Source organism: Anguilla rostrata, chromosome 8 (assembly GCF_018555375.3).
Source record: "Anguilla rostrata isolate EN2019 chromosome 8, ASM1855537v3, whole genome shotgun sequence".
Taxonomy (NCBI): domain Eukaryota; kingdom Metazoa; phylum Chordata; class Actinopteri; order Anguilliformes; family Anguillidae; genus Anguilla; species Anguilla rostrata.
Window position 1 is genome coordinate 11,876,128 of NC_057940.1, and position 27,105 is coordinate 11,903,232.

At 39.8% G+C, this 27,105-nt stretch overlaps 3 protein-coding genes across 5 annotated transcripts; 1 reads left to right on the forward strand and 2 right to left on the reverse strand.

Annotated features, from left to right (window-relative positions):
• Positions 1-1,843: 1,843 nt before the first annotated feature.
• Positions 1,844-14,432, reverse strand: ube2wa (ubiquitin conjugating enzyme E2 Wa). Of its 2 annotated transcripts, none has more exons than XM_064346447.1 (6): positions 14,341-14,432; positions 8,007-8,098; positions 5,309-5,411; positions 4,944-5,099; positions 4,222-4,297; positions 1,844-3,619 (listed from the first exon to the last, which is right to left on the reverse strand). In XM_064346447.1, exons 1-6 carry the CDS (start codon positions 14,353-14,355, stop codon positions 3,606-3,608), a joined length of 456 nt encoding a protein of 151 aa, XP_064202517.1. In that variant the 5' UTR covers positions 14,356-14,432; the 3' UTR covers positions 1,844-3,605. The 2 variants fall into 2 exon arrangements, with proteins under 2 accessions (XP_064202517.1, XP_064202519.1); XM_064346449.1 differs by lacking the exon at positions 14,341-14,432 and adding an exon at positions 8,705-9,452.
• Positions 14,433-15,674: 1,242 nt separating this feature from the next.
• Positions 15,675-18,532, reverse strand: LOC135260830 (elongin-C). The gene is made up of 4 exons (XM_064346452.1): positions 18,392-18,532; positions 16,983-17,011; positions 16,489-16,632; positions 15,675-16,256 (listed from the first exon to the last, which is right to left on the reverse strand). Exons 2-4 carry the CDS (start codon positions 16,984-16,986, stop codon positions 16,066-16,068), a joined length of 339 nt encoding a protein of 112 aa, XP_064202522.1. The 5' UTR covers positions 16,987-17,011; positions 18,392-18,532; the 3' UTR covers positions 15,675-16,065.
• A 153-nt stretch (positions 18,533-18,685) lies between these two features.
• Positions 18,686-21,229, forward strand: tmem70 (transmembrane protein 70). Of its 2 annotated transcripts, none has more exons than XM_064346450.1 (3): positions 18,686-19,095; positions 19,226-19,340; positions 19,867-21,229. In XM_064346450.1, the coding sequence occupies exons 1-3, from the start codon at positions 18,862-18,864 to the stop codon at positions 20,319-20,321; spliced, it is 804 nt and encodes a 267-aa protein (XP_064202520.1). In that variant the 5' UTR covers positions 18,686-18,861; the 3' UTR covers positions 20,322-21,229. The 2 variants fall into 2 exon arrangements, with proteins under 2 accessions (XP_064202520.1, XP_064202521.1); XM_064346451.1 differs by having other exon boundaries at positions 19,229-19,340.
• The last annotated feature ends 5,876 nt before the right edge of the window (positions 21,230-27,105 follow it).

The following is a 27,105-nucleotide window of genomic DNA, read 5'->3' on the forward strand; positions in this document are numbered from 1 at the left end:
CTTGCCATTCAAGTATGATAAAGATACAAAAAGCAGAGGTGGAAGGCCAGGGGTCAGAACATAAAAGTCTTGTCATGTGTTTCCTTCCACCCATGAACTCATTTACTTTCTGAACCTGGATATTCCACCGCTGGATAAAAGCAGTCTATTTAGGTAATCATTGGCAAAATTGTGGAATAGTTCATTGCTAATGTTGTCGATTGCTATTTATTTTAGCCTTTCAGCAATACTAACAGGCCTAGAAGAATAATAAGGTTATTGCAATTGTACACAAATCTGGCCGACAGGCCGAACTAGTTCATGACATTTACTTTTGCACAGGTCTGCCCAACCCTGTTCCTGGAAACCTACTGTCCTGTAGATCTTCAATCCAACACTAACAAATCACACCTCCTTCAGTGCCTAGAGACCTAATGGAGCTGCTAATTAGTAGAATCTGGTGTGCCAAATTAGGGTTCAAATGAAAACCCACAGGGCAGTAGATCTCCAGAGACAGGGCTTGGGTAGCCCTGCTTTTTGCAGATTATCAGTCTTGGCCTCAACACAAAAAAGTGAATGTACAAAGCCGAACCTGGCTGAGATGAATCCTTTTTTGAGTTACAGCTGTTACATTTTTCAAACTGGCAGCCAACTCCCCAAGGCGTGGTCTGTTTAAAATGGAAGTAAAGAGTAACCGGACATTATAACCGCTACATATCTTGAAGCAGAAGTTAGTGGCCAGGGGTGCACAAGGGCCGATCCATTTCAGGATTTTGTGTCAAAATATCATATCTTGATTTGACAGTTGTCTAAGTACCAGGTACAGCTGCAGACTGTAAATGCGTACCCTTTACCGTGCTCAGGTACAGAAGTACCAGCGTACTTCATAGAGCTGTCAAAACTAAAACTACGGTAATTAGTTGGAGCAGAAAACTAGCACAGACTGGCCATCCAGCACCCGCTATAAGCAAAGTCAGAGGGCAGTAAAATACTATTTGCATATTACATAGGCCCATGTGAAAGTAGTTCTGTGTTTTTATTCAGTCAATTCATTGTGCAATCTCCACCCTTTCATCAGTGCCACATTGATTAGATGAACTAATAACTGTTATGGTGAGAAGAGAATATATTTTTGTCTGTACACACACACACACACAAAGGAAACAGCTGTCAGAAACAATGAATGGAACTGACTGCATATCTCTGTCATGACTCTCCCTGGCACCCAGACTGTTAGTCATACTATAAGCAAGATAGCAATGCTTTACAACTCTGGAATTGGGGGGGGGGGGGGTGCTTCATGCTGATCGGATAAGTGAAGTTAAATTAACTAAATGAATATTGCCATTGCCAATGAAACATCAAATAGAAAAGGCACACTAAGCCAGAGTTGGACAACGAGGGTCGCATCACTTTTTGGTTTTCATGCTGACTTCTGGCCTTAATCACTTAATTGGCCCTAACATTCACACTGACATTTTAGCGACATTTCTTGATAAGCGCATGAATGATAGCAGAAGACCGTTCTTGAGTCCCGATAAGAAAGAGTTTCCCCGCAATATAAGAGTGAACCATTGTTCAGGTACTTAGCCCGTTTAACCATGGAAATTTGTGGAAACAAAAATCTGTGTACACACTGGCCCTCAGGGCCAGAACTGCCCACCAGGTCAATAAAGCCGGTCTTGTGGAAAACACCCATTTCCTGTCAGCAGCAGAACCCCACAGAGCTTGGCAGTGGCAGGTGTTGCTGAAGTGCTGCCCACCATTATAAGGACCTCAGACTGTTCAGCTGTAATCCGCTCAGAGCTGAACACAAGAGCCTAATTTAAGACACAGTCCAATAAAACACTCAATCTCCTTTAAAAAAAAAACTGTTACCATATCATGTTTTTTTTAATAGAAATGCTATACAGGTCCTAATTGGCAAAAAAAATAAAATAAATAAAAGTGCGGAGACAAACCCTCCTAAGCAATTGTACACAACAGCTGTAACAGGAGTTATACACTTTAAAAAAGAAAAAAAAGAAGAAAAAAAGCTACTTCCAGCTCAGCTCCTGTTATGCATGACCGTCTGACAATTAAGGTACTGACAGCTAGTACCTGGTTTATACAGGTTTTAAATGGACAGGTTTGACTTGTTGAGGATTGCTTTACTTGCACTTTTTGTTGTTGTTACTAATTTGCATGTACTGTTTAACAAAAGAATATTACACAATATCTTCTTCAAACCATGATCTTTTACAGTTGTAACAGTATTTTTATTTTTATTTTGGTACAAATATCACTGAAACGAAAAACACCAGTTTGGAAACTTCATGGTGATTCCTTACAGAAAAAGTACCTGAGCCTGATAAATACGGTCAGGAGAAAGAGAGAGAGAGCTCACCCTCGTCCCGTGACCTGGAAAAACATTTTTTCAAAATTACTCAAACATTAATAATCATTTTACCCAAAATGCATGGTGCAGATAAGAGTGAATGCAAAGTAAAATAAGACAAAAACATTCTACCTTTGACCCACCCCAAAACTCCCCTCGCCCCAGAGATAAAATTCAATTTATATCCGCTGCCAACATTTTTTTTCCTTTTTCTATTCTTTTTTTATTTTTTATTTTTTTTTACAAAAACAAGAACTACTTTTCAAATCAAGGACAATATTAAATTAAAGCATAATCCAGATGTGAAGATAATCAAACAAAAATGAAAGCACAACACAAAATGTTTTTTTTTTTGTTTGTTTTTTTTTTTTTGCACACTTCTGCAACACAAAAGGCGGTCAGTCGCGTTCTTAGATGAGAAAGGCCGGTAAACACTCCTGGATTAAACAGAGTTAGATGTGTGGAGTCTGGAGACTGGAACACACAAACCTGTGGTCAGTAATAAAGTTCCTGGCTTTACCCTGTGCATGACCATTCGCTGTCCAGTAAATTCGACCAATCGCAAAACAGCTTCTCAAAAGCAGCTCAGTACTTGGAAGTTAATCATAAATATATGGAGAAGGATGAGTACTTTCCTAAACTCAAGCATTTTCAAGAAGTCAAAGTGGGGGGGGGGGCGAAACCTGTTTCCTGAATATAAAGTATGGTGAAGGTTACAGCAGAACAAGGTGTTATAATGCAATGTTTTACTTCTCTAACAGATTTCACAGTGCATATAGTTTCAGTGAACAGACTCATCTTTGCCATTGAGACGTTCAGTCCCTTACAAATAAATGACCCGATTTGGATTGTGTCAGGCTTCGGATTTGTCAGCCCAAGCATGCATGAATCAATGTTATTGCACAACACATGACCACCTGGAAAAAAAAGAAAAAAACTCTTCCAAAAAAAAAAAAAGAAAAAAAAAAGATAACAAAAAGATTTAAAATAGGAATTCTCTCACTACAAAACCTCCTCATTTGCTGCATAACTACCGTATGTCAAAACAATCCACGTCGTCTGTATCATACGTTCGTGTATTCATTTTTTAAACAACCAGCTAAAACATGCATCCAGCAGCCCTCTGGGAAATGCAGTCCAGGAAGTCAGTTGTCCCAGTCAAAGGTTAAAGTTCAAAGACTGAATGATTAAAAAGTGCTTATGTACTCAGTAGGACATTTTTCTTCTAGGAGTATGAAAAAGTTGAACATTAGCAAGTATCATCTGCAAAAAATAAAAAAATAATAAAACTGTGAGCTACACATCAAATAACCAATTACAGGTGGCACATTGTATTAGACAATATTGAATCAACTTAATAAATGAAAATTGAATTTAAAAAATCGTATTAACTTGAATAATTACTGTAAGTCTGCATAGGTAGTTGACTCACTGGTATTACTCCATCATTAAGTGGGGATGGAGACGTGGTCAAGCTTAAACAACACACCAAACCTATTTGGTTTCTATGTTCCTGCTCTTGTAGCGGTTATGGTATGCCCTACATATACATTTCATATATGACACAACCTCTCAAATTGCAAAAAATAAGAGAGCCAGCTGAATTCAGTAATTAGAATTTATGATAATAACAAATGGGAAAACATACTTTTTATTTATTGTTTTAAATACTTTACAGTAACCTACATAAGGGCTACCCAACCCTGCTCCTTGAGATCTACCATCCTGTAGGTTTTCATTTCAACCCTAATTAGGCACACCTGATTTGACTACTTAGCAGTGAAAACCTACAGATGGTAGATCTCCAGGAACAGGGCTGGGAACCACTGCCCTACATGAAAGGAAGAGAAAGAAAAAAGACTCACCGTGATACCACCATTTTGTTTTCTTTGGATTCTTGTTACATGTTCTTACATAAAAGGAGTTATCAGGAGGTCGCCGCTGTGGAGGAAATGCTGCAGTTCAGCAGGGCGGCAACGGTACGAGACTGTTCTGGCTGGGTCAACATTTAACTAAGGGGAACAAACTTCTCTCATTATACGATCTGTGCCAGCAATAATGCTAATGGATAGCAATTCTACCAAATAACATATTCTTGGAATCTTTTTTTTGCGCTTTGGCTTTTCTTTCTGTGCTGTTCCTTAACGTCATCACGTGCTGAAAAAAATAATGTGACGTACAAGACCGTGATACCAATAAAAATCTGATTTGTTGATGCTGTTCATTACTTGCACTCAGAGCTCAGAAAGAAATGGTACAGATGGCCTCAGTTTAATCTGGGTAGCCCTAATGCTAATTATCCCCAATGCTTAGTAAACACTTTGTCAGTCTTTCAATTTCCATTATGAATGACATGTAAATTCTGAAATGTCTTGTTTGTAAGACATTATAATTCCCATTTCTCAAGTAAACACAATCCCCTCTAAGTTTAGGCTCAACAAATTGCAATCCTTCTGATAATTGAACATTCTACAAGAGGAAGCACTTTTATGCCATATATAGAGCAAAAGACGTGCTTCAGGAAACATGCTGGTGAAGTCATCTTTTCTGAATTAAGCCATGTTAGTTCACCAGGATAGAGTCCTACCTTTTCTTTGCAGCTCGACAGCATGCTGATAATGCTAAGACAAACAGACTGCACCGAAAGAGCGGGTGACCAGTCTTCCGTTAAAATGGACAGACAGATGTGACCGTTGCTATATACATGAGGATGAACAGGTATATTCTCTCCTGTGAACATGACCTGAAACGAAACGAAAACAAAAAGGGAATAACGAGTGACAAAACGGAAGGCTAGTCCACATCCAGATAAACACTGTTTTCCATTACTGTCAGAACCATGAGCAACTTTCTCAAGTATTTGCAAAACCAAAAAATATAATATTTAGAATGAGAGGGGATTAATGTGGACATAACCTCCGCTCCGCTCGACACACATTAAAACAAAATTACCTGAGGTGAGTCGAAAGGATACCGACCACTGAATTTAAAAAGCAGCTGAAATTTTTCTCCTTCATACAGAGTACCTGTGGCTCCTTCCATATCCACTATCCACCTGAAAGAGGGGAGAACAGGAGACACATCAGCAGTTATTTTCTTTGCAACATCAAACCCCCCAAAAACTTCAATTCAAAAGAGTGCTGACCCTTCAAATTTCCTCATCTTTCAATACACCCACCTCAGTTTGGGAAAATAATCGGTGATAAATCTAGCACTGCAGGATATTTTATTCACGGGGGGAGGGGGACAAAAACACATCTGGGCTTGAAACCAAAGTTTCAGCTTGAGGACAGGATGTAAATACAGCATCACATCTCTGATTAAAATGGTCCTTCTTCTAGAGAAAAGGAATTAAGCTGAATATATAATGAAATAAATATCAATACATTGCAAGACATATTGGCCAAAATTGTAATCACAGCCTCTTTCAAATCTACATTGCGTAATATATCACAATTCTGTGAATCCCCAAATTTCCACATATTTAAAATATACTGCAGTATATTTCACTTCTGTAAAGGTTTTCAGTTGCTATATTAAATCAACTTGCGTTTTTACAAACAGTGAAGAAGTGACCTCAAATTGGCAAGTTTGGCATGGACAGGGACATAATGAAGCTGGCAGAAGTGACAGTGCTGCCTTTGGCCACGCCCCCTCAGACCCCCTTCAATTTAACTCAAGCTATTTAGGGCTGACCTCCCCCATCCCCCAATTGTGAAAGAAGCTGGTCCGACTCTTTTCAAAATTTTAGGAACTGGAAACAGTAACCGTTTCTATTTTGATAAACTTTCGGGTGGAACTGGAACCTACAGAGAGCAAATAATTAATAAATTCAAAAACATTATATGAAATCAAATGATATGAAATCAAAATTCATAAATTACAACAGACAGTGAAAGTTGAAGCTGATCATGATCGAGTGATAACAATAATAAGAACTTACAGATTACTACGGTCGCAACTATCGTGTCGCATTGAACGTATTCTTCAGGTTTTGACACTGTTCCGTAGATACTTGTTTGGATAAGTTTGCATCTTATGTATTGATCAGGCTGTCGATTCAGTTGCATTTCTTTACGTCAATCTAATTATTGCTTTCACTTGTCACCTGAACTACAGTTACAACAGAAAGATACAATATTGCCTCTTATCAGTGGAAAGTGATGATATTCATCAATGATCTGTCTGTTAAAAACCAACGGAAACTTTTTTTATTACAGGAAATAAAGTTTAATGTAAGAAGGCAGAACGCAAAGTAGGGTTGGTCCTTTTTCAAAAACCTTCAATTCAGCCAACATAATAAATAAATGATGACAAGTTGCTATTGGAATGCTACATTTTTCCAAAATGTTTGTGCTCAGAGGTCCCGGGTTCAAAACACTTTCACACAGGCAGAAGAACTCTAACGGCATCACATTACGACACAGTTGTGCCAACCCAACACAAGGTTCCCATTTGATCCCACTTTACTCTGGAGAATAAAGCCAGGCAGAAAACTAGAAGCAGTAATCCCGTTATAATCCTATTACGAGAGACCCAGACAGACTGTCATTGCCGCAAGGCGTCCATTTGACCCCAAACAAGGACAACTGTATCATTAACAAAAAGAAAAAAAGAATTTACAGTAGCAGTACAGATTACATTACGTTAAGGCTGGCATTTTTTCCCGTGTTATCTTGTTACAGTTATGCAATACCAGTATGTGCACAGAGGGACAACAACGAGCATCATGAAGGACTTCTATCAAGGACCCAAAGTCAGTTCTTTTAAATCAGACTCAACATGGCAGAGCGACAAGGTCTTTAAGGTATGCTCACATGCTAATTTTCAAAGTCTTAGCCTAATTCATGCTGCTTCTGCCTTATGAAAGCAGAGCATTTGCTTGCTCTACACAGGTAGACCAAGCACAGGGGGCCTTCCTATGGCTCTGACTGTGAATACTTAACATAATAAATAAACAAAATACTTTGCCCCTGCGCTCTCTAGTGCCCTCTAGCGAGTGCCATCCCTTAATGCGTCAGTTGGAGTAAGGGAGTGACCCCCATCACCTCCGAATGAGCATTGTTTGTAAATGCTGGAGTCGCTGAGCATCATACGCAAGCATCCTTTAATGAGGGTCGTCAGTTACTGCCTGAGGCAGGGACACTACAGTTGCTTTGGTCCCCACTTCCTTTGACAGCAGTCCAAAAAACGTGCTTTTCCAGTTTCAAGTGGTTAAGCTTGTTCCACAGCCCCCCGGCCCAAAGTAGCACACCAGCCGAACCGAAGAATCTCACATAATGGAGAATGCCTGGTAGGACACCAGTGTGACGGCTTGATTCCTACACAAGGCAGTCACCACCCTCAAGGAAAGGTTTTACCAGAAATGGTTTCAGCAAATATGTGGGCATTTCCAGTTGCCTGGAATGTTGGCATCGTAAACAAAAAATAATAGGCAGATGACGATATGATAAAGAAGTACAACATGAAATGCAGTGGGTAAGCATAGCAGAACAATTCACTGGAGTGTCGTAAGGGGACAATGTGAAAAATTAAATGTACTTCATGTGTTATGCAACACTGGTGCAATGTAACAGCATTTAATCTGTAATGGTATTATGCATGTAATGGCGTATTGTAACAATTACTGTCATGGTGTAACAGAACTTACTGTGTTATGGTATTTTGTACGCTCTTTTCATTCAAGGTCATGCCAGGGGGTGGATCATTCTGCAGTGCCAATAGTTCCTTCTGTAGCCTTTTCTGGAAATGAGAGGAAAAAAAGAACAATTTTTTTTGACATTACAGACACATTTGTTTAACAAATGGGGCAGGAAAATCTCACTTTACTTGAATCACAACTCACCCGGTCACGCAACAGGGCATTCAGTCTACAGGACAATAGCTCTCAGGGAATGATGAATTTGTAATGTGCAAGTATCATTAAAAATGCGGCCTCCCAATTGGTACACATTGCAAAGGTCTGGAAAAGGTCCATCGAGATTACAGGCAAGGAGACGCATAACTGAACAGCAGTAGAACCAAAAGAGACGGGGTGACAAACAGGGCACGGTGTAGCATGTTAGCACACCAGGGTTCACACCAGTGTTGGAGCCATGCGAAGGCTAATGAAGCTTCCGATCTGAAAAGACAGAATCGAGCAAAGCCTAAAGCACTCACCACGACACTGCAGCTGCAAACTGCTTCTATTATTTTAATATAGGCAATATCATCAGCATATTAATACAATAGCATGGCTGTAGCATTGAAGGAACACATTTTTTTGTTTTGTTTTTTTCACACCCACATCTACGTTTATCCCACTTTCTGAAATGTGCTACTCAGCAAAGACTTGAGAGGAATTCAAACCTGAAAATCAACCAGTGGCTTGGGAGGGTACCTGGCAAAGGAATCGCTGCTCGTTGGGCTTGTCATACGAGGAGTTATGTCAAGAGGCAACTTCAAAATGCAGTTTTACAAGTCATGACGAATCGGCCAAGCTTGCCGGAATGTTTAGGACAATAAATTGAGATAACAAAAAAAAAGGCTAACAAAGTCACTGCTGACACAGAACTTCACGACTGTGTCTTTAAATAATTGGAGACATGCACTTCCTTGCATTCAAACCTCCTGTGACATCTGCATGCAACCTGCAAAGATCTTAACGGTCCTGAATGTTTTTTTAAATTCTGAAAAACATGAATATTCATATAGTATACCCTTGGGTTATTTCTGGAGTGAACTTTGACACAATTCGATTTCAGCAGTGTTCAGCTGGATGGCTTAAGTGTTATGAATCACCAAGCAAGGAGGGGGGGGGGGGTTGTCACTCAAGACAAAGCAACAAACAAGCACTTCGCCAATGCCCTCAGAAACGTTCCTACTCAAAGCTGGGTCGCTAAGTGGCCACGTCGCTCCTGAAGGAGGGGCCTTGAGGCTTACACATGGATGGTTCAAGGATTTCTGGTAGTCTGGAGGGACGGGACACTACAAACTGTCCCACCAGGGGTTATGTAGGTTTAGGTCAGCTACAGTTGCTTCACCCCTGCATAAACTCCACCCACTGCTGATGCTATCAGGAAGAAATACGCCTCTTGTCTGACTGGCGCTAGCTCTCCTGTAGTATTGGAAAGAAAAGGGGGGGGGTTTCTTCTTTATCAATCTTTCAGAAAGACTATCCGACAGACGCCAATGAATGAGCATGTCCAATTCAGATCACAGTGTGTACTGACCACAACACCAGCTGCTATGTAGACCAGAAATGGAGCATAACATGGATGTGAGGCTACTTAAATTTCTGAGTGCTGCTTAAGGCACTTTTCGAAACCTAAAACACAGGAATGGTACGTTAGAATGCATTCCTGTCCAAAAGAATAAGAGGCATACGTCAAGTGCGCGGTGTGCAGAACGCTATAATTCAGAGGTCACAGAAAACAAGGAAAAGGCTGATATTACTCATACACACTGACAAAATAACGCAGCACTTAGCTCACTGTTCTTAGCCCCCATCCCCCGAGTCACATTTCACCTTATCAAGGCCTAAGAATTTAAGGTCTTTGGTTGTGCTATGGGCTGCCAGAGGGTATGTGGACTGTGGAATTTGGGTTCTGATCTACGTCTTCTCAAAGAACGGGACTCAACTAATGAGTGTGAGGCAGTACAAAAGCACTCGCACCGTATAGCCTACCCGAGAACCACACGAGGTTTTCCAGTTCAGTACTGAGGACACCTGAGATTTAATCCCAGGTGAGCTGGAAGACCATACAGACAGTAGGCCTCTCATCGGTCCTACCACTCTGCCGACTAGGGGTACATCGAGCATGGATTTTTATCGCAGATTTCGGTTGCCGATTCTTTAAAGCAAAATCAGCCAATTTCGATAGCCAATTTCAATTTTTTTTAAATTATTTTTTTCTAAAACAGAAGGTAACAAAGAAAGATTGTTTACTTACTCTATATGTTACCAATACATTCAGATGCTTTCATTATTGTTATTTTAATTATTAACAGCATTATTGTTATATTGTTGCCGTAGCCACACAGTGAAGGAGCTTTGAATCAATGTGGCTGAATCTTCTCTCAGCTGCTTCCAGATGAGTGCGTTTTGATGGCTTCACACCATGCTCTGCGCCAGCGCTTTATCTTAGGAGACGTTTCAGGCCAACGATGGACAGAATGACAGCTGCCGCAGTCGCTGCGGAAAGGTTGATTTCTGTAGTAAGCTCCTCAAAAGGTGCAAGTAGGGTCAGCGTGTATTCCTTTTAACATGGATTACCTTTACAAGATAATGTTGAAAATCTGAATCCTGTACGAGCTAATAATGTTGCACGAGCTAATAATTCATCAGACTACTACGAGGGTGTTGTCGAGCCTCTTCACTTTGATGGCCGACTATATTTAATTCAACAGGAATACACAGAGGAAGAGCTGAATTAAATATCTGTTCGCACAGAACAGTGTAGCGTACAGTGTTGATATGCCCCATAGATGCCGTGGTGAAGCTATAGCCATAGAAACAAAAAAAAAGTTCAATTAAGAAAAACAGTTAAAAAGCCTAAAATTGACAATGAAGCAGTTTCGTGAGATGTTATCAGAACCGATAGGACTGACTAAAAAAATATTACAAAAATAAGACCCAGTGTGAAAAAAACAGAGCTTTAATATCCCCCTCACACACTTTGCCTGCCTTCATTCCACAAAGTCAAACTATGCAGTGGGTATGATTACGTAAAGGCATGGCCACAATGTCATAAATCATCCACCTGGGTTTTTCCTAGAAATGAGCCCTGAAGGTTTGTGGTATTACACTATTGTGACGATTACGTCAAATGTGTCAAATGTGACCATTCTATAATGATCTTACTGTAATACACACACATTGATGTCATGCTTGATGTCATTGACTTTATAAAAAAAGGTCAGACTTTAATCCCACAGGAGAACCAATTTTGAACAATTTCAGAGATAAGCAGAGAACAAACAACAGGCTAATCATACAGAATATCAAATTCTAATACAGAAGCTGGCACTAATACCTACTCAAATATATCTTTAATTATTTACATTCATTTGATTTTGGGCAGAATGCATGCTGTTTCTTTTATAGACTACTGTCTGTTCACTTTAGAGTTAGCATTATAAACATTTTAATTATCCGCCTTTTTCTATCCTTATCGATCTTACACCTGCTTTTTATTCAACATGCTTTTTCCTTCAACGCTTGTTTATGGTTATGTCAGCTATTCTGTGCTTCCTGCTAGTCCCATGATATGTAGGGCTGCCCATCATATAGTAAAGCTGGGCTTGCAATTCCAGGGCTGTATGTTCAATTTCTGGGTGGGGCACAGCCATTGCGCAAGTTATTTAACCCGAAGCGCTTCAGTAACTATCCAGCTGTATAAATACACTGCATGTAAAACTATGTAAGCTGCGTCAGGCACTGTGGATAGGAATCTCTGCTAAATGCCTCAAATGTAAAATGTAAACATACGTAAGTCCATGTCCTGTGCCATTTCAACATTGCAAGAAGCTTCTGATAATGGCATTGGCCAAATAAATAGGCCTAAATGAAAGATAAGTCACAGTAGACTGCTCTTTACCACACTGATATAGACAGCAGTAAAATACTGGCCAGCATTAAGCATAGGCTAATCTTTAATAGAGGGAGAGCAAGTAGACACTGGAGGGCTTAGGCCTAAAAACTGTTCCTATTACAGGGCAACAAGACCGAACAATACGAAGGTCAATATGTAAGCCAGGGAGAGGCTTAAAATCAACCGTTTCAAGAACAGATCAGAAAGATTAAAACTAAAGGAGGGGTACAGCTCCAAGTTGCTGAATATCTGCTGATATCTTAAGAGACTTTAAAGAACTGGGCAGTGCAGCTTGGCACTGAAGTGACACAGGAAACGCAGTTATTATGTTTGGCATAGTTATTCATATCTCATCACCAGCAGCCTAAAAGTATAACAAAGAGTGGTATAACGTCCACATGCTGTTGCTATTTTGGCTCATTTGAAGCACTGGGCTTTCTGACCTTGCATGAGGTCTACTGAACCACTTCTCAATTAGGCTAGAAAAGAAAAATCATTAAAAAGGAACAAATTCACATACAAGTGGAAGAGTGATCTGCAATATTCAGACTACACAACAGGCAGTAAAGTCTGCAGAGACAAGGAGGGATCTTACCACTGCAGGTAAATTTAATAATCTAAGAGTACAAATTCAAATTTGGTTTCCAAAAACCACAAATGTCATCACTGACAAAATATGGGCATTACTGACTTGAGAATTGAATTTCAATGCTTATTTGCAGTTATAAGCAAACTGCCCAGTATCCTCTGATAAACGTTTCATTTGGGATCTTTTGAACCGGAACTGTCCCTGTATGATTAATCAGTGCTTATTGATCACCTCAAGTAAATTCCTGACTAACCGGAAGTGGATGCATTTCACTGATGCCGTCGTGATCCCTGTGCTACAAATGTAGAAGAGGACAAGAGACATCAGATCTAATCAACGCCATATCGATTACGGTCTTGACATGAAAATCCAAACCTGCAAGGGAATGTTTAGCCATCGCAGAATCTCCTTTTACCTAATTAAAATTTGAGGTTAGTTTTCCCATAATACATGCAAATTATGCAAATTTGAATTAAGAGAAATATTTCTTTTATCAACAATGTTATACACTAGATGGGAGAAATTTTCAAATCTAGAAGTAGGGAACAGTATCCAGTTTTTACTTATCTTCAGTGGGTTTAGCAACCTTGAACAGACAAGATATCAATCTCCGATCGCATGTTAAAAAAAGTGTAATATTTCAATGTTTATTACAGGGATTTCGTTTCGTCTTGGTTAAACTGTTTAGTTTATACCGATTAATTTCGATAGCTAGCGCTCGATAACTTTGTACTATCTGGCCTTCCAGATAGCTAGCAATTTAACGTTAAATGGGCCCCTTGTGCAAGAAAATTCTAGTTAAATTCTAGAGCAGGTATTAATCTCCTTTATGAACTGGAAATTCAGATATTCCGCTGCTCTGGTCATTGTTCGCCAACAGCCTTATCAATAAAATACAGCATTTCCTCAATTGCTTTGCTGAACTTATTTTTCAAACACATCAAGCCAGTTAGCCACCTAAAATAACCATAAAAACCAGAGGGATAAGTTGAGTGCATTTATGTGATAGACATCAGCTACTACGTGAAATTCAAAGATTATGATTTTCCACCACTTTCGCCTTCACCATCGCCCACCAGTATCGTACAATGACAGCATTAGAGGGCATTTCGCCGAAGCTAGTAACGTTAGCTAACGCTACCTTGCGTTTAACAACCATTCCAAACACATACACCTCAAATGCCAACTAACTTAGCGTAGATGCCTAATTAATGAACATACTTACAGAGCTACTATGCCAACAGTACGAGCCATAAGATAAATTGAACAACATTTTATGCGGGGTACCTGGCTATTAGCTACCATTTTCACAGCGCTCAGGAGAAGCATGTTAAATTAGCAAGCTGGCTGCTGTTTCATGAGTTTAGCTTTGCTGCTAGCCAGCGAGTCAACCAGCCAGCTCAGCTGACTGTGGACCGACTGGTTTTTGTTTTGATGGCAGGGAAAGCTCACGAACTGGCTACATGTTTCGACAGCGCTTCAGCAACCGTCGTAAAGCTGGCTGGCGTGATCCAGTTAGCAGAGTTAGCAGAGGCATCCCTGTGGGAGTTCCTGTACACCGAGATCCAGGTACTGCTCTCGGCATCACCTGCGCATGCAAACCGGATTGCCCTCATTTCAGCCTCCAGCACCAAACAGTCCCTCTCCGGCCACTCAGTATCAACCAACTCGCACCTTTTCTGTAGTTTCCATTAAAATACAATATATATCCCCAGGTTGGTATGTAAAAGTGTCTGTTTTCTTATATGTGAGCGGTACTGACGCAGCGAAGGCGAAAACAAAACACTTGAATAAACAGCTTTGCGCTCCAGTAGGACACTTACCTGCATCGACGCCATGTTGGTACCCCCTGCACCAGGGTAGGAGACGCAGATCCAACGGAACGTCACATCATCACGTGGTCCGCCCAGCCGCTCTGTGACGTATATTCAGTTAATTAAATAAAACAACAAACACCTTGAGCCTCTGGTTAGCTGCATTACTTTCCGAACTTTTGGGATTTTATTTGGTAGTTTTGCGTATGATTAATTTGAACAATACATCAAACCATTTTCAACCGTGAACTTTGTCACAAATTACCATATTTATAAAAACGGCAAAACTGCTAATGTACTTTTGAACGTTGGCTACAAACCATATCGAGCAGAAAATGTTAAGGGATAATCCATTTACGCATGATGATTGAAAACGTGCTCGAACACAATTATGGTTCTATTATGAAATCGCATCAACGTAAGCTGTTGTTTACAACAAGGAAGCACGTGAAATAATAAATTGCCTAGACATTTATTGTCAATCATACCAGTCATGGCACTTTTATTCCAAATATATATTCATTATTAAACCTCCTTGAGTTCACTGTACACTTGTCCTCGCGTGTCACCACTGGGACCTGATGACAGTTCTGTGGTTGCAACAGAGATGAAGAGGCGGTGGCAAGAGTGCCACCATCCTGGAATGACAGGACTGCTGGGCACATGAATAAGACGACAGCGACCTCTACTGGTACCCATTTCTGGTCCAATCTAAAGTATTTCAGTACATTTGATTGGGCTGAGGAAAACAGATCCCTTTCCAAAGGCATGTAAATGTAGCTATATACGCATGCACTGTGCACAGCACATCAAATACTGTCTTAGTAACTGTCAGTATTCTATCCTTGTTCCTTACAAATTAATGCATAAAGAAATGCAAAGGAATTCCAATTAGATGTTTACTTTTAGCTCATAAGTAGGCCTGTGAATTTATATATATATATATATATATAATTTATAATGCATTGCCACAGGTTCTTATGGGTATAACAAATCCCCTTTCCAACAGTAAACGTTTTAGATTGTGCTGTTAAAAGATGTATAATTTAATGAAGCATGAGTAAATTTCAGCTTTAAAAGTAAGAAAATAAATATTCAATTCAGTGCCATCAATTCAAAAGCTGAAACTTCCTTTAAGTCTTGCAGTGACACTCACACAGGTTGGAAGTTAATATTCCAACCAGTGTTTTTCTTTGCCAAGACCTGACTTTTATTGTTCATTATGACATTGAGACAAGATGCCTTATTCTCCAGCAGAATTTATGGCCAATTCATCAACCAAATTGAGCCTCTAGAACAACATAAATACTTCTCTCAACAAATTAAGACATTTGTTTCCAGTCTGATAATCAATATATTTATTTAAAAACAGAAAAAAATGTTTGTGATAATGCGGTTACATTGTGCACACAAACATCTCTTGTAGGTTTCATTCAGGAGAATCAGACGTAAACACATTCAGCAACAAAAGACAAAGTGGCAGTCAAATAATTTTATTCCACCAAAATAAAAATCTTGACCGCAACAAGAGCAATGCAGCAACACTTATCAGAGTGGAACAGGCAACTTTGTATGGAAGCAAAATGATACAAAATAAAATAATTCAGACTTTACACAGCAAACACTATCATACTCTCACCATTTCTAGGGCAAAAAAGATAAATACTAAAAAAAGAACACAGAAGGAAAATAAGCCCTAAAATGTTAAGCTTGTGCCATTATGTATTCTTTTTTTCAACAATCCAAGAAGTTTGCAGCCATCAGCAGTTCAAGCGCTATCTCTGGAGCGATGGGGAATTCTGGGATTTCCGTTGAGCTGTTGGTGTAGCGGACTTTGTAGGTGAAGTACATGCAGACTTTTGACAGGACATGAGACGGAATCTCCCGGAAATTCACTTCATTGGTTTCATTTTCAGCAAACTGGCCTGCACAACAGATGGACAACGAAACAAACTGTTACCAAAAAGTTTTTGTGGTCTCGACTGCAGAGCTGTAGCACGAGCATCAGCAGCTTTCCAGCATAAGCTTTCACAAAACAAAAACAAAAAAACAATGCATGAGATTAAAATAAGGAAAAGAGGAATTTAAGAGACAATAGATATTAAAATAATAATAATATAAAGAAAAAGAGTCAGACTCATCTAGCTGATTTCCCACCTGGACCGCTCAGCATAGCTTTGATAGTGCCAGACGTCAGGGCGTGTTCTCTCTTCACAATGAACTCGTGGCCATCAGAGGAGATCAGTTTGACATACATGGCATCTGGCCCTTCACAGCCACCGTAGGTCTTCTCCTCACCATCTGAAAGTTGCAGTCACAGCATAGTCCGTGAAAACCTTGGCGGACTGCAAAATCTGCCAACAATCGATGCCAAGGCCTTGACTGAAACCATGACAGAAGGCTGAATTTAACATTAGCACCACACTAGGACATCATCAAGTCATACTGATTGTTAGACATGCGTCAATCAACAAAACAAATATGTTTGCCTATAAATAATTTTTCGGAATCATCAGCCTTTATTAAATGCAATATATATATATATATATATATATATATATATATGTCTGAGGTGCTTCTCTTCTCAAGATGGTCAATTACAATTCTTACAAATAGAGCCCCTTCTTTCTGTAGAACTTAACAGTACTAACCCATTGTTTTTTTGAAGTCTGTTCTCTTCCTAAAAAGCAAAGAAGAAATTATTTTTAATCCACAGTATCAATTTCATGTTCAGTGTCATAAGTGTATTAATATTTTCTGATGAATTTATCCACTACTACATGCCACAGCATACGCTTTTGTTTGATGACATGCTGCCAGAATTGAATCATATGCTTATATTTCCAGTTCTTCAGCTTGACAATTATTCTTTAACACTGGCTAATTTTGACTTTCGTTACATTCATCAAATAACTAGACATATTCTTGTTCTTAACTAAACAGTGAACTAACATATTTTTTTGCCCCAAGTTTAAGTTAATTTCAAAAATATCCTAATGGTGATTACTTGAGAGCGATTTATTGATTTATATATTTTCATACATAAAATGAATCAAAATAATAAACAAAAAACTCAGTTAATTACAATTTATCATAATTAAAGAGCAAGGGGCAGTAATGTACTGTAGAGTTGCACCAAGCTTTTAGTGTATTACAACGGTCACACTGGACTTGAAATGGAAAGGTTCTTGGTTCTATTGCCAGCTGTGGCACTGCTGTTTTACCCGTGTTCTCTGTATGGATTCCATGGGTTAAACTGTATTGTGGAGGCAAGTCATATATTACATTTGCATGTTAAATTTGCAACAGAACGTTTGGAAGAACTGCATGCACTCTGGTAACCTACACTGGTAACTCAAGTGTTGCCAGTCACTGATGTGGTTTTACGGGATTGAAAAGGCAACTGAAAAATCGGGTCAATTTCATCAAACTATCAAATCAAATTTCGTCAACTTGTCCTTTAGCATACGCAGACTGTCGTGTTTCTTAAGATCACACTAAGAAACCAGTTAGCAATTACTTTATAAATAATAATGACGTTGAGGGCACTGGCTTTTATTGTGTAGCTTGCACAAGGGTTCCAGGTTAATTTCCTACCGTCGGAGTACACCATAAGTTAATAACAGATATACAAAGTACACCCCCCACCCCACCCCAATCCAGAAGCTAACGTTATATTTCTCACTCAAAACATGAAAACTTCACTTTCTAAGATGCCATCGTAGATAGCCTATAGCTACAGCGTAACTTGAATGTTAATGTTAAGACAGCGGATTATTGCGGTTGTAATGCAGTAGGCTATGAAGAAAACCAATTAGTCTAGCTAGCTTCCAAAACAACAATGCCGTATCACAAGTCAGATTTTCTACACTCCATGGGCAGGCCCTTGTTCGTGGAAATCATTAGCCAGCTAGCCAACAAGCTAAACAGCCAATTTAGCTAGCTAAGAACATCGCAGTTTGAGGGGAAAAACTCCGAAAGTAACTATACCAATAAAACCCAACATGCAAATAAGTCAGATGTCAATGTTTTCAAAACGTTATGTCACTTTGCTTCTTACCACTTAACTCAAGACCGGTGGATTTGCACTTTCGCTGCCTCTTCTTGCCAAAAAGCGATCCAGCGACAGGAAGCTTTTTAAAAACTGCACGCCAATTTTTTTCCGTAGGGGAACGTGGGTTGATCCTAATGTGTTCCTATAGCACGGCTGTAAAAACTCACAGTTGCAAAAGACTTAAATAAAACAATAAAGCTGTGTTACCTTCTGAACGAAATGTGAATATAGTTAACTATATGTCAAATAAGGGACCACCAACTGGATAGCTACTTGTCATAAAACGTTTTTGATTAATGACCTTATAAAATCATGAAACCCCAGAACTTAAAATAGGGGGTTTTTGTGTCCACCCATCGTACTCTACTGGCGTACCATTTTCACTTGACTTCCGTTGTATCTGTTAAGTCCTCGAGGTTTAGGTTATATGGTTATTGAGCTAGCTGGCATATTTGCTAGCTACAAATCGCTGAAATATGTTTTGTTTATATCTAATTCGTGGCACGCAGTCGTCTTTAAAATATCAGCCGATTGTCACTCATTCCCGCCATATCGGTAAAGTTATATGGCCGGTGTCAAAAATTAATTGCATTAATGCATCGCCTGTTCGTAGGATCAAGTCTCCCTACACATGCGTATCGTTGAAGAATCAGGAACATTTGCTACAAGTCACAAAAAGGCCATTCTTCCATAGCGTTTCAATAAATAAGGTATTCTTGTTAGTTGTATCGTATGCTTTTTCGCAGACCTGCCATTGTTTTTTTCATCATCTGTCATGCATATGAAGTGTTTTAGATCCTTACGACGGTTGTGTCATTATCAGACATCTGTTGTTCTCAGCAGGTTCAGTCTTCTCCACTACGCGAGTCCCTGCGTTGCTTCTGTTCATCTTCTACCAGCAACTCCGATGAGGGAAACCTGATCTACACGGGCAGCCTGGCAAAAGCTGTTCTTGGTATGTTCTACCTCCAAGTTTTTGTTGCTTGTGGTTTTTTTTTTCTTTCTCGTTCGAGCAAGCAGTAATAGTACTTTGCGGTTGCTGCTGTTGTTGTTATTGTGATGGTGCTTACTAACAATGCATTCGGTTCACACAGTTGTTTTTCAATGGAAGAAAAAAATAAGAGGACTGAAAGAAGTATTGCTGTTATTTTTGTAGCAGTTTTTGTTGCACTTTGCATTGCATTCATTTTTCACGTGTGTAATTGTCCAACTTGACCGGCAAAACGAAATGCGCCCCGACACGTTAATAAGGGCATCTGTATTATGGACTGGTACACATTTAGTCAGTGACAGTATGCTAGAATACTAGTGGGGCTAGAATACACTCTATTTACCGATAAAAATGAAGTGCTAATATAATGCTAGAAAAAGGGTTGGAGCTGCTGTTTCCGTCCCCTGTGTATGTGTGTGTGTGTGTGGCAAATGGAGAACTCAAAACACCCATGAGCATATATCCTGAAAGGGGATGTTTTTCTGTCCAGGTGTGAAATTCTTCTCCTACTCCACCAGTATATTCAGCATGTGTGTGATGCCTCAAGTCCTCCTGAAAACGGGCCTGGGGGTCCAGAGCCTGGCCCTGCAGGTGGCCTTCTGTGGCTTCATTGGCATCTTCACCTTCATTACCCCAGTCCTCCTCCACCTGGTCACCAAGGGCTACGTGGTGCGCCTGTACCACAACCACAAAACCGACACCTACATGGCCGTCACCTACAGCGCCCTGCTGGTGGAGAAGAAGACCGTGTTCCACCAGAGCGAGGTCTCCGTGCCGGACGTGAGCGGCATGTTCACCAGCTTCTACGCCAACAAGAGGGCCATGCTGGTCAACCCCATGCTCTTCAGTCTGCCCCACGACTACAACCACCTCATGGGCTACGACAAGCCCTTCACCTTCGACATGGATGCGTTCGACAAGCCAGACAGAAGCAAGCAAGGCTGACGATGCTGAGCCCCGTTTGCAGCACGCAGCAGGAGCTGAGGGTGAAAGAAGTGCCTGAACACTGGGGTTTGGTGCTGCAGTATGAACATTTGAACCGCACTGCTGCGACGTGATGTTCAGTCTAGCCACGACAACACTTTTCCCTTAAAATAGAGTAACATATTTATTCCAGTATTGCTTTTGAATGATTCTCATTTTCCGCATTTTTGCTTTAGTTATTTCAGATACTGTAAAATTGATGATGATGTGTAAGTATTCAGGCAAGGCGAAAAATACAATGCTGATTTATGGTTGTTGCATACTTGTGGCTGGATTGATTGGCATGTCATATCACTGAAGTAGAAGCTACACAACATCAGTCCTGGAGGACTATAATCAGCCATTTTTTATTTCTATTGTTTCTTCTTTAGCGTTTGACGTAATTTTGTCCAAGCCGAAAAGCATTTGGTTCACACTTAAACTTTAACCAATGAATCCCTTTAGGTTAAAGGGGATGACAAATGTGTTGATTCTCTATACAGTTGTTATTTGTATTCCAGCCATGATTGATTTCCTGAATCAAGCCTGTTAACCTGGTAGTGCAGCATACCTTCAAAGTACTATGGCTATGGTCCACTGACCCTTGCTTGGGATGCTCAATTGGGCTGTAGGTTGAGCAAATGAGCTCAGCCCTTGAAAATTTGTTGAAACTTGAGCATTGTTTTTGGGTTGCCAGGTTGGATAACATGAGGCAGAGGAGTCAAAATCCTGGTTAATTCAAGGAGATAACAGATTGAACTGATCTTTCTGCGATGTTCCCTGTTTGTTTTCTTTAAAAATGATTAGATTTTGATGTAATGATTATTGTAAATACATAGATTTGAGTTTTCAAAAATTCTATTTCAATAAATATTGGCAGATTAAAGTAAGGCAAGACTTACAAGTGTGTTTTAAATTTTTTTTAAAGCCGGCCATGACCTGCAGTTGGAAAAAAGATGTTTTTTGAGAGGCCCAGGAGGTAGTTTTGTAATTCCCTCCATTGTGTATTTTAAGGTGGAGAAAGAAGTTCCTCTACAGAACAATTGACCAAATTTGGAAGAAAAAAACATCTCTGCTCACCCAGAATGATTCACTTCGTCATAACTCTTTAGTTGCAATGTTCAGGGTTAAATAGATGTTGTGAAAATTATGGTATCTGAATTTCACAACACCTATACCCACAAGAAAACTCAGTTCTATAGAAAGGTAAGTTTAATCAGAAGCTACCACTAGGAGGAGCTCTGCATTGAGGCATTATATTGGAACATACAGTCCCTCGACACCGCCACGCATAATCAGAAGTTGCCACTGTCCCAAGATGGGCTCCTCCTCAGAATCTATATCTCAGGCAAAGTAAAGACAGCCATGTGAAGGCAATAAAAATCAGCCAGCATCATAGCTGTTAACAATCGTTACATCTGGAACATGAACGCACAAGGCTGCATAGTGATGAAGTTGGCCGTTCAGTCCATCTAGGCTGGTCATTTACCAGGACCTCTGTCTGAAAGGTGCAAGGCCCTGGAGTCGTAGCTTCTGTAGGAACAATGCTTTTTGCAAAGTCCGCTTTTCACTTTGCCTTTCACCATTTCTTTTCTCTTTTCTCCAGCTGGAGGCTGTGAGGGTCCCAGGAAGTAGGCTTCTGTAAGGAATGTGTGTGTCAGCCAAAAAGGAATGCCCCCTCCCTTCCCCTCTCTCCCCATCGTACTCAATTCTTTCCTGACGATACTTTACTGTGACTCATGGGGGCAGTGCATTCTCAGCTGCTGAGTCACGTCAGTCCTCCTCAGACTGACCTCAGATCAGATTTCCACTATCAAACAGCTGACCTGTACCAAAATGGAATGGGTCACCCCCAAAAGACAGCAGCCTGACCCACAATTCTCTTATCATATCTGAGGGAAAGTTTTTTGTTTTTTTGGGGAACATTTATTTGACAGATTTATTTAAAGACACATTTACCAGAGTCCCCCCCCCCCCCCAGCCCCTCAACTCCAGATTTAATGGAGCAGGTGCAGGAGCCACAAGAGGAAGTACCCCCCCCCCCAATCCATGTGCCTACAACCCTTGTTAAATACCGGAAGGGAAAAAATGAACCAAAAAAAAAGACAAACAGGAATTTGTAATTACTGAACAATCTCAATGTCTCTCTCTCTGTGGTGGGTTGTGTGTTTTCATCTGTGCAATTATGAGTATGTGTCTTTGTATCCGTGTGTATGTGTGTGTATGCGTGTGTGCGCGCACGTGTGTATGTGTGTGAATCTGTGTACCTCAGGAAGCAGAGAGTGTTAAAATGGCCACGTGGCAGAGGGCAGCCTGCTCTCTCAGTGCTGACAGGGAGGAGCAGGTGGTTGTGGACAGGCTGACCTCATAGGGTTGACCCCACAGGCCAATCAATCTAGCTCTGATGGCGGGGGGTGGGGGCAGTGGGTCCGAGGGGTAGGGTTAATTAAGGAGCCTGCCCAGGACCCTGCTGGAGTGGTGAGCAAGAGAATCTGCTGAGCTGGGATAGGGGAGGTGGGTGGGGTCTAACTGCCTTTTTGGATTTAAGACAGGACAGTGGAAAATTTGGCACTGAGGGACAAATAAAGATGTGCTGCAGTCTGTTTAATCAGCACCAAATTGATGGCGTTGTAGTATTTTACATTTTAGGCATTCAGCAAATGGTCTAATCTAGAGAAATCTACACAGCTCATTCATTTTAATGTAGAATCCATTTATATAGTGGAGTATTTACTGAAGAAATTCAGCTACCTTGATCAACACATAACACAGGAGTGCCTCATTTACTGGGGGGGGGGGGGGGGAGTCTCTGGATCTGCAAGTACCAGTTCCTTGACCATTATGCCACACTGCCTCCCTCCCTACTGGTTAGAGTGGCAGCAGAATCATTATCTTGGATCCACTAGATTGAATCCTTTCTGGCAAAATCTATGAAATGTAGCATTCTGCATTTCTGCAGAAGAGCATTCAGACTTTAATTTATCTACTGAAATGTTGCGCTAAACGCGGTTTCCTGCTTTGATAACCAAAACCTTTAATAATTTAAGAAGAGTGCAATGGTTTGTGATGGTTTGGCGACAACATGAGACCTAGGGATATCCCAGGGCTCATTTACATGATCCAAGCAGACGCACACTTCAGCCTTTTGACTGTTATTAGTCTCTTATGACATCCCATTATGATGTAATACATACAACTAGTATGAACAACAACAAAAAAAAAAAACAGGAACCGTTTATCTTTTTTTCCCTATTGACTTTGAAATCATTTCTTAATTTTTAGTTACTTGAGTAAAATAGAAAAATAAAAAATTATCGTTCATATTTTAAAAATATAACAACAATTTGGGTGTACTGTACGGCATTGAGGCACAGTAATTAAGCCGAAGATAACCCAGCTGTTTGTGGCATGTATTCCAAAGTGGGATTCTGTTTTGTACCTTTTAAGCTTACCACTTACTGTAAGCTGAATCACCTTAGTAAATAGCCAGGGAAATAAATGAATAATATCTAAAATGTAAGCTGTGTAAATTACTCTGGGTAAAGGCTTTGGCTTAGGATATTAATAACCCTATGCCCCACTAGTAGCCAGTCTCTGCTGAAGCGCCCCAGACAGCCATTTTATATGAACAGAATGAACTGTGAAATATGAGACTGTATGTAGTCTGGGAGGTTTGTCGCACTCTCCCGTTTGACGTAAATTTCCGGTACCTAATGCCCATTTGCCCTTGGCCACTCCCTTGAAAGTATCTGTGGAATTTCTGCTTCAGACATTGATTGAAATATTTGAAAAACTTTTGCACTTTGCAAGGCAAACACGAAGGAGATAATGTTGTGCAGCCATACATCGTTTTGTGAAATATGACTCACACCATAAGAAGCATTTTCAGTACTTCAACAGACAATATATTTGCTTCATAAATTCAAAAATAGTTAATATAATAACTGCCATTTACATACTTGTTAAATTTTTGAGTTTATATGTATATATTTTCAAGGATATTTTCTACAATATATACAATATAACTGACATGTAATGGTATATGAAAAGAAAGAAGTTCATAAAGATAAAAAGATTCAGGATTTCACCTCTTCGAATCAGTAGATTTTGTTACTGAAGAAATTTGATCACTCCTGCAACACCAACGCAGTCTGCCGTTGGCATCGCAACACAGAGTATTCGTTTGCCTTGGTAAGTGCTATTGTCCATGCTCAGTGACTGGGTGTGCTTGTGTTTTGTATGATTGTACTAATGAATGGTTGGTTTCAAATGGCTTCTGTAATGTCCACAGTAATGATAGAAAGAGGAGGTTCTGGAATGACTTGAGAGAAGATACAACATACCTGTAGCGTTTTATAAAATCCACTGAAATCCAAACATGTAATTAACTGGGTTGAAATATTTGATGTTTGGTCTTTAATCCAAATATATTATGTGATTGTAGCCCATGAACGAAGATTCTGTCAAATTCCTGAGTGCCTAAAAGGAACAGAACTCACAAGCTGAGAAATTTGTTAGCAATCATGTCAACTAGGGTGTTTTGAGTGATGTCACTGGTTATGTCACTAGGGATATTAATGGAGATATCATCAGACAGTGGAGGCACATTTCAGATAGCTGCTATTATTATTATTATTATTATTATTATTATTATTATATTTCAAGCTCATGAGTGCACAAGCTATTACATTCAAATGAAGCAATGGCCTAATAGCCCTGCGGCCTGTTGTTTTCTCTGTGATTTTTACACTTCTGGAGAAACCTGACTGATATGTGAGTGGTAGAGGAGGAAAAATAAGAAAAACAATCTGTGACCTTCCAGTTACTTCAGATTTATTCAAATGAGGTAGTAACAGCCATCTCCGCCCCCTCTCTATCCTCCCTCAGATATGCCACACCCACAGCAGCTGTTGGCCACTATTTTGGTCTGAGAATAACCACAGCCACATTTCTTTTTCACATATGAACGGACTGACCACTCTTAAATAAACACCATTCCTTGCTGCTGTGGCAAGCTGAAACCCCTGCTGGGTGGGGAAGTTATTTTGTGAAATACTTCAAGTGTTTTTGTTTTCAATTTGGGTATGAAGAAAGAAACGCACTGATTATCAATAATGTCCGCTTGTCATGTTTTATCATGTTGTTCCAGAGAAACCCTCAAGGAAGATAATAATAATAATAATAATAATAATAATAATAATAATAATAATAATAATGGTTAATTGCAGTACACAGGACTTTAAACCTGAGGTTTAAACCACAAGAGCACAGAATAGCAGTAAAACTGGAACAACTAGGCTAATCCTTATTTCACAGATTTGGATAGCTTTCCATGTGTAATACAATTCTGTGGCCTCCAGCTGAAAACAATTGACCTAATAAGTGTGTTAATTTATTTACACAGGATTTCATGCAGTTGTGCAGCTCAAAGTGCATATAGTGAATAAAATGAATAATACAATAAAAAATTGAATAAGTGATAAAATAACACGGGAACATGAACACTTAAAAATACGTTTTTTTGTTAGTTTTGTTTTTACAATGGATGGTGCGCTCACAATCTGCTTGGCTAGGGAATTTCACAGAAAAAAGGACAAAGTCCAGGTGAGCGTGTGTAAACCGGATGCTTTTCAACCTGTGTGTTTTTTGTAGTGTGTCTGGTGCTTGATTAAAAAAAAAATGCAGACATTGGAAGGCTACAGCTGCTTATTTAGGACCTGACAATAACTGCAGTCCAAGCTTGATGATGTATTCCATTTAGACTTGACCACTTCACAAACTTGTTTTATGAGAAACACTTGGGAAAATAATATTAATTGTTCTGTCAACAAACCATTTTTCCATAAAAGTTTTGTTTAGAAGGCCAGTTTATTTAACTGGCTGTACTGGCAGCAGTAGTCCTTGAACAATTCAACCCTAACAGTAGAACTTACCCTAGTTACTAACAAAGAGACAATCCACTCACAATCCCCAACACAGTGTGTATAGCAGTCCATTTTAAGCTTGCTGAGGTGTATGGTTACTTCAGGCGCATTAAGCCATTCCTTACCTTTCTCTGGAGAGAGAAAGCCTACCCCTTAGAAACTTCCTCATGACAAATTCCATAATATCACTTTCAGGTAGGCAAAGGGTACATTACAGATGGATCGCTGCTAAATTTAGGAAAGCAATATAAAAAACCAAATACATACTGCTGTGCTTGACAAACAGAACTCGGTGTCTCAGGACATTCAACAAGGTTTAATCTTAAACCTGTAATGTCAAAAGCAGGGGAAGGGTGAGAGGATGGTATGAGGTCAACCAACCAAATCTACTGTAGCAACAGAAAAAACCTGTGTCATCTTGTATTGTGCCTTGGGATCTCCAGAATGACAAAGGCTTTGCTGGTATGCCACTCTCACCAGACCGGCCAGTGGAGGATGGGCTTCCCCAGTATAGTCGGATTCCACCTGAGATTTCTTCCCATCAGAGAGTCTTTTCTCTCTATCATTTGAGGGGTTTTCTCCGCACTGAGGAGTTTTTTTTTGTTTACCTCATGTTTGCTATTTGGGGGTTCAGGCCTGTTTTTAGATCTTTTTCTTCTGTTTTGTAAAGCATTGCATTTAAACTTTCCCCTCAAAACAACGATGAAATGTGCCAATCCTTAAAGGGCCAGGATCACCTTAACTACAATAAAGTTGTTCCTCATCTTTAAATAATCAATTTGAGTGCTATATTATCAACATCATATGTTGTTGTTACTGAACCCATAATGTTGTTGACACTT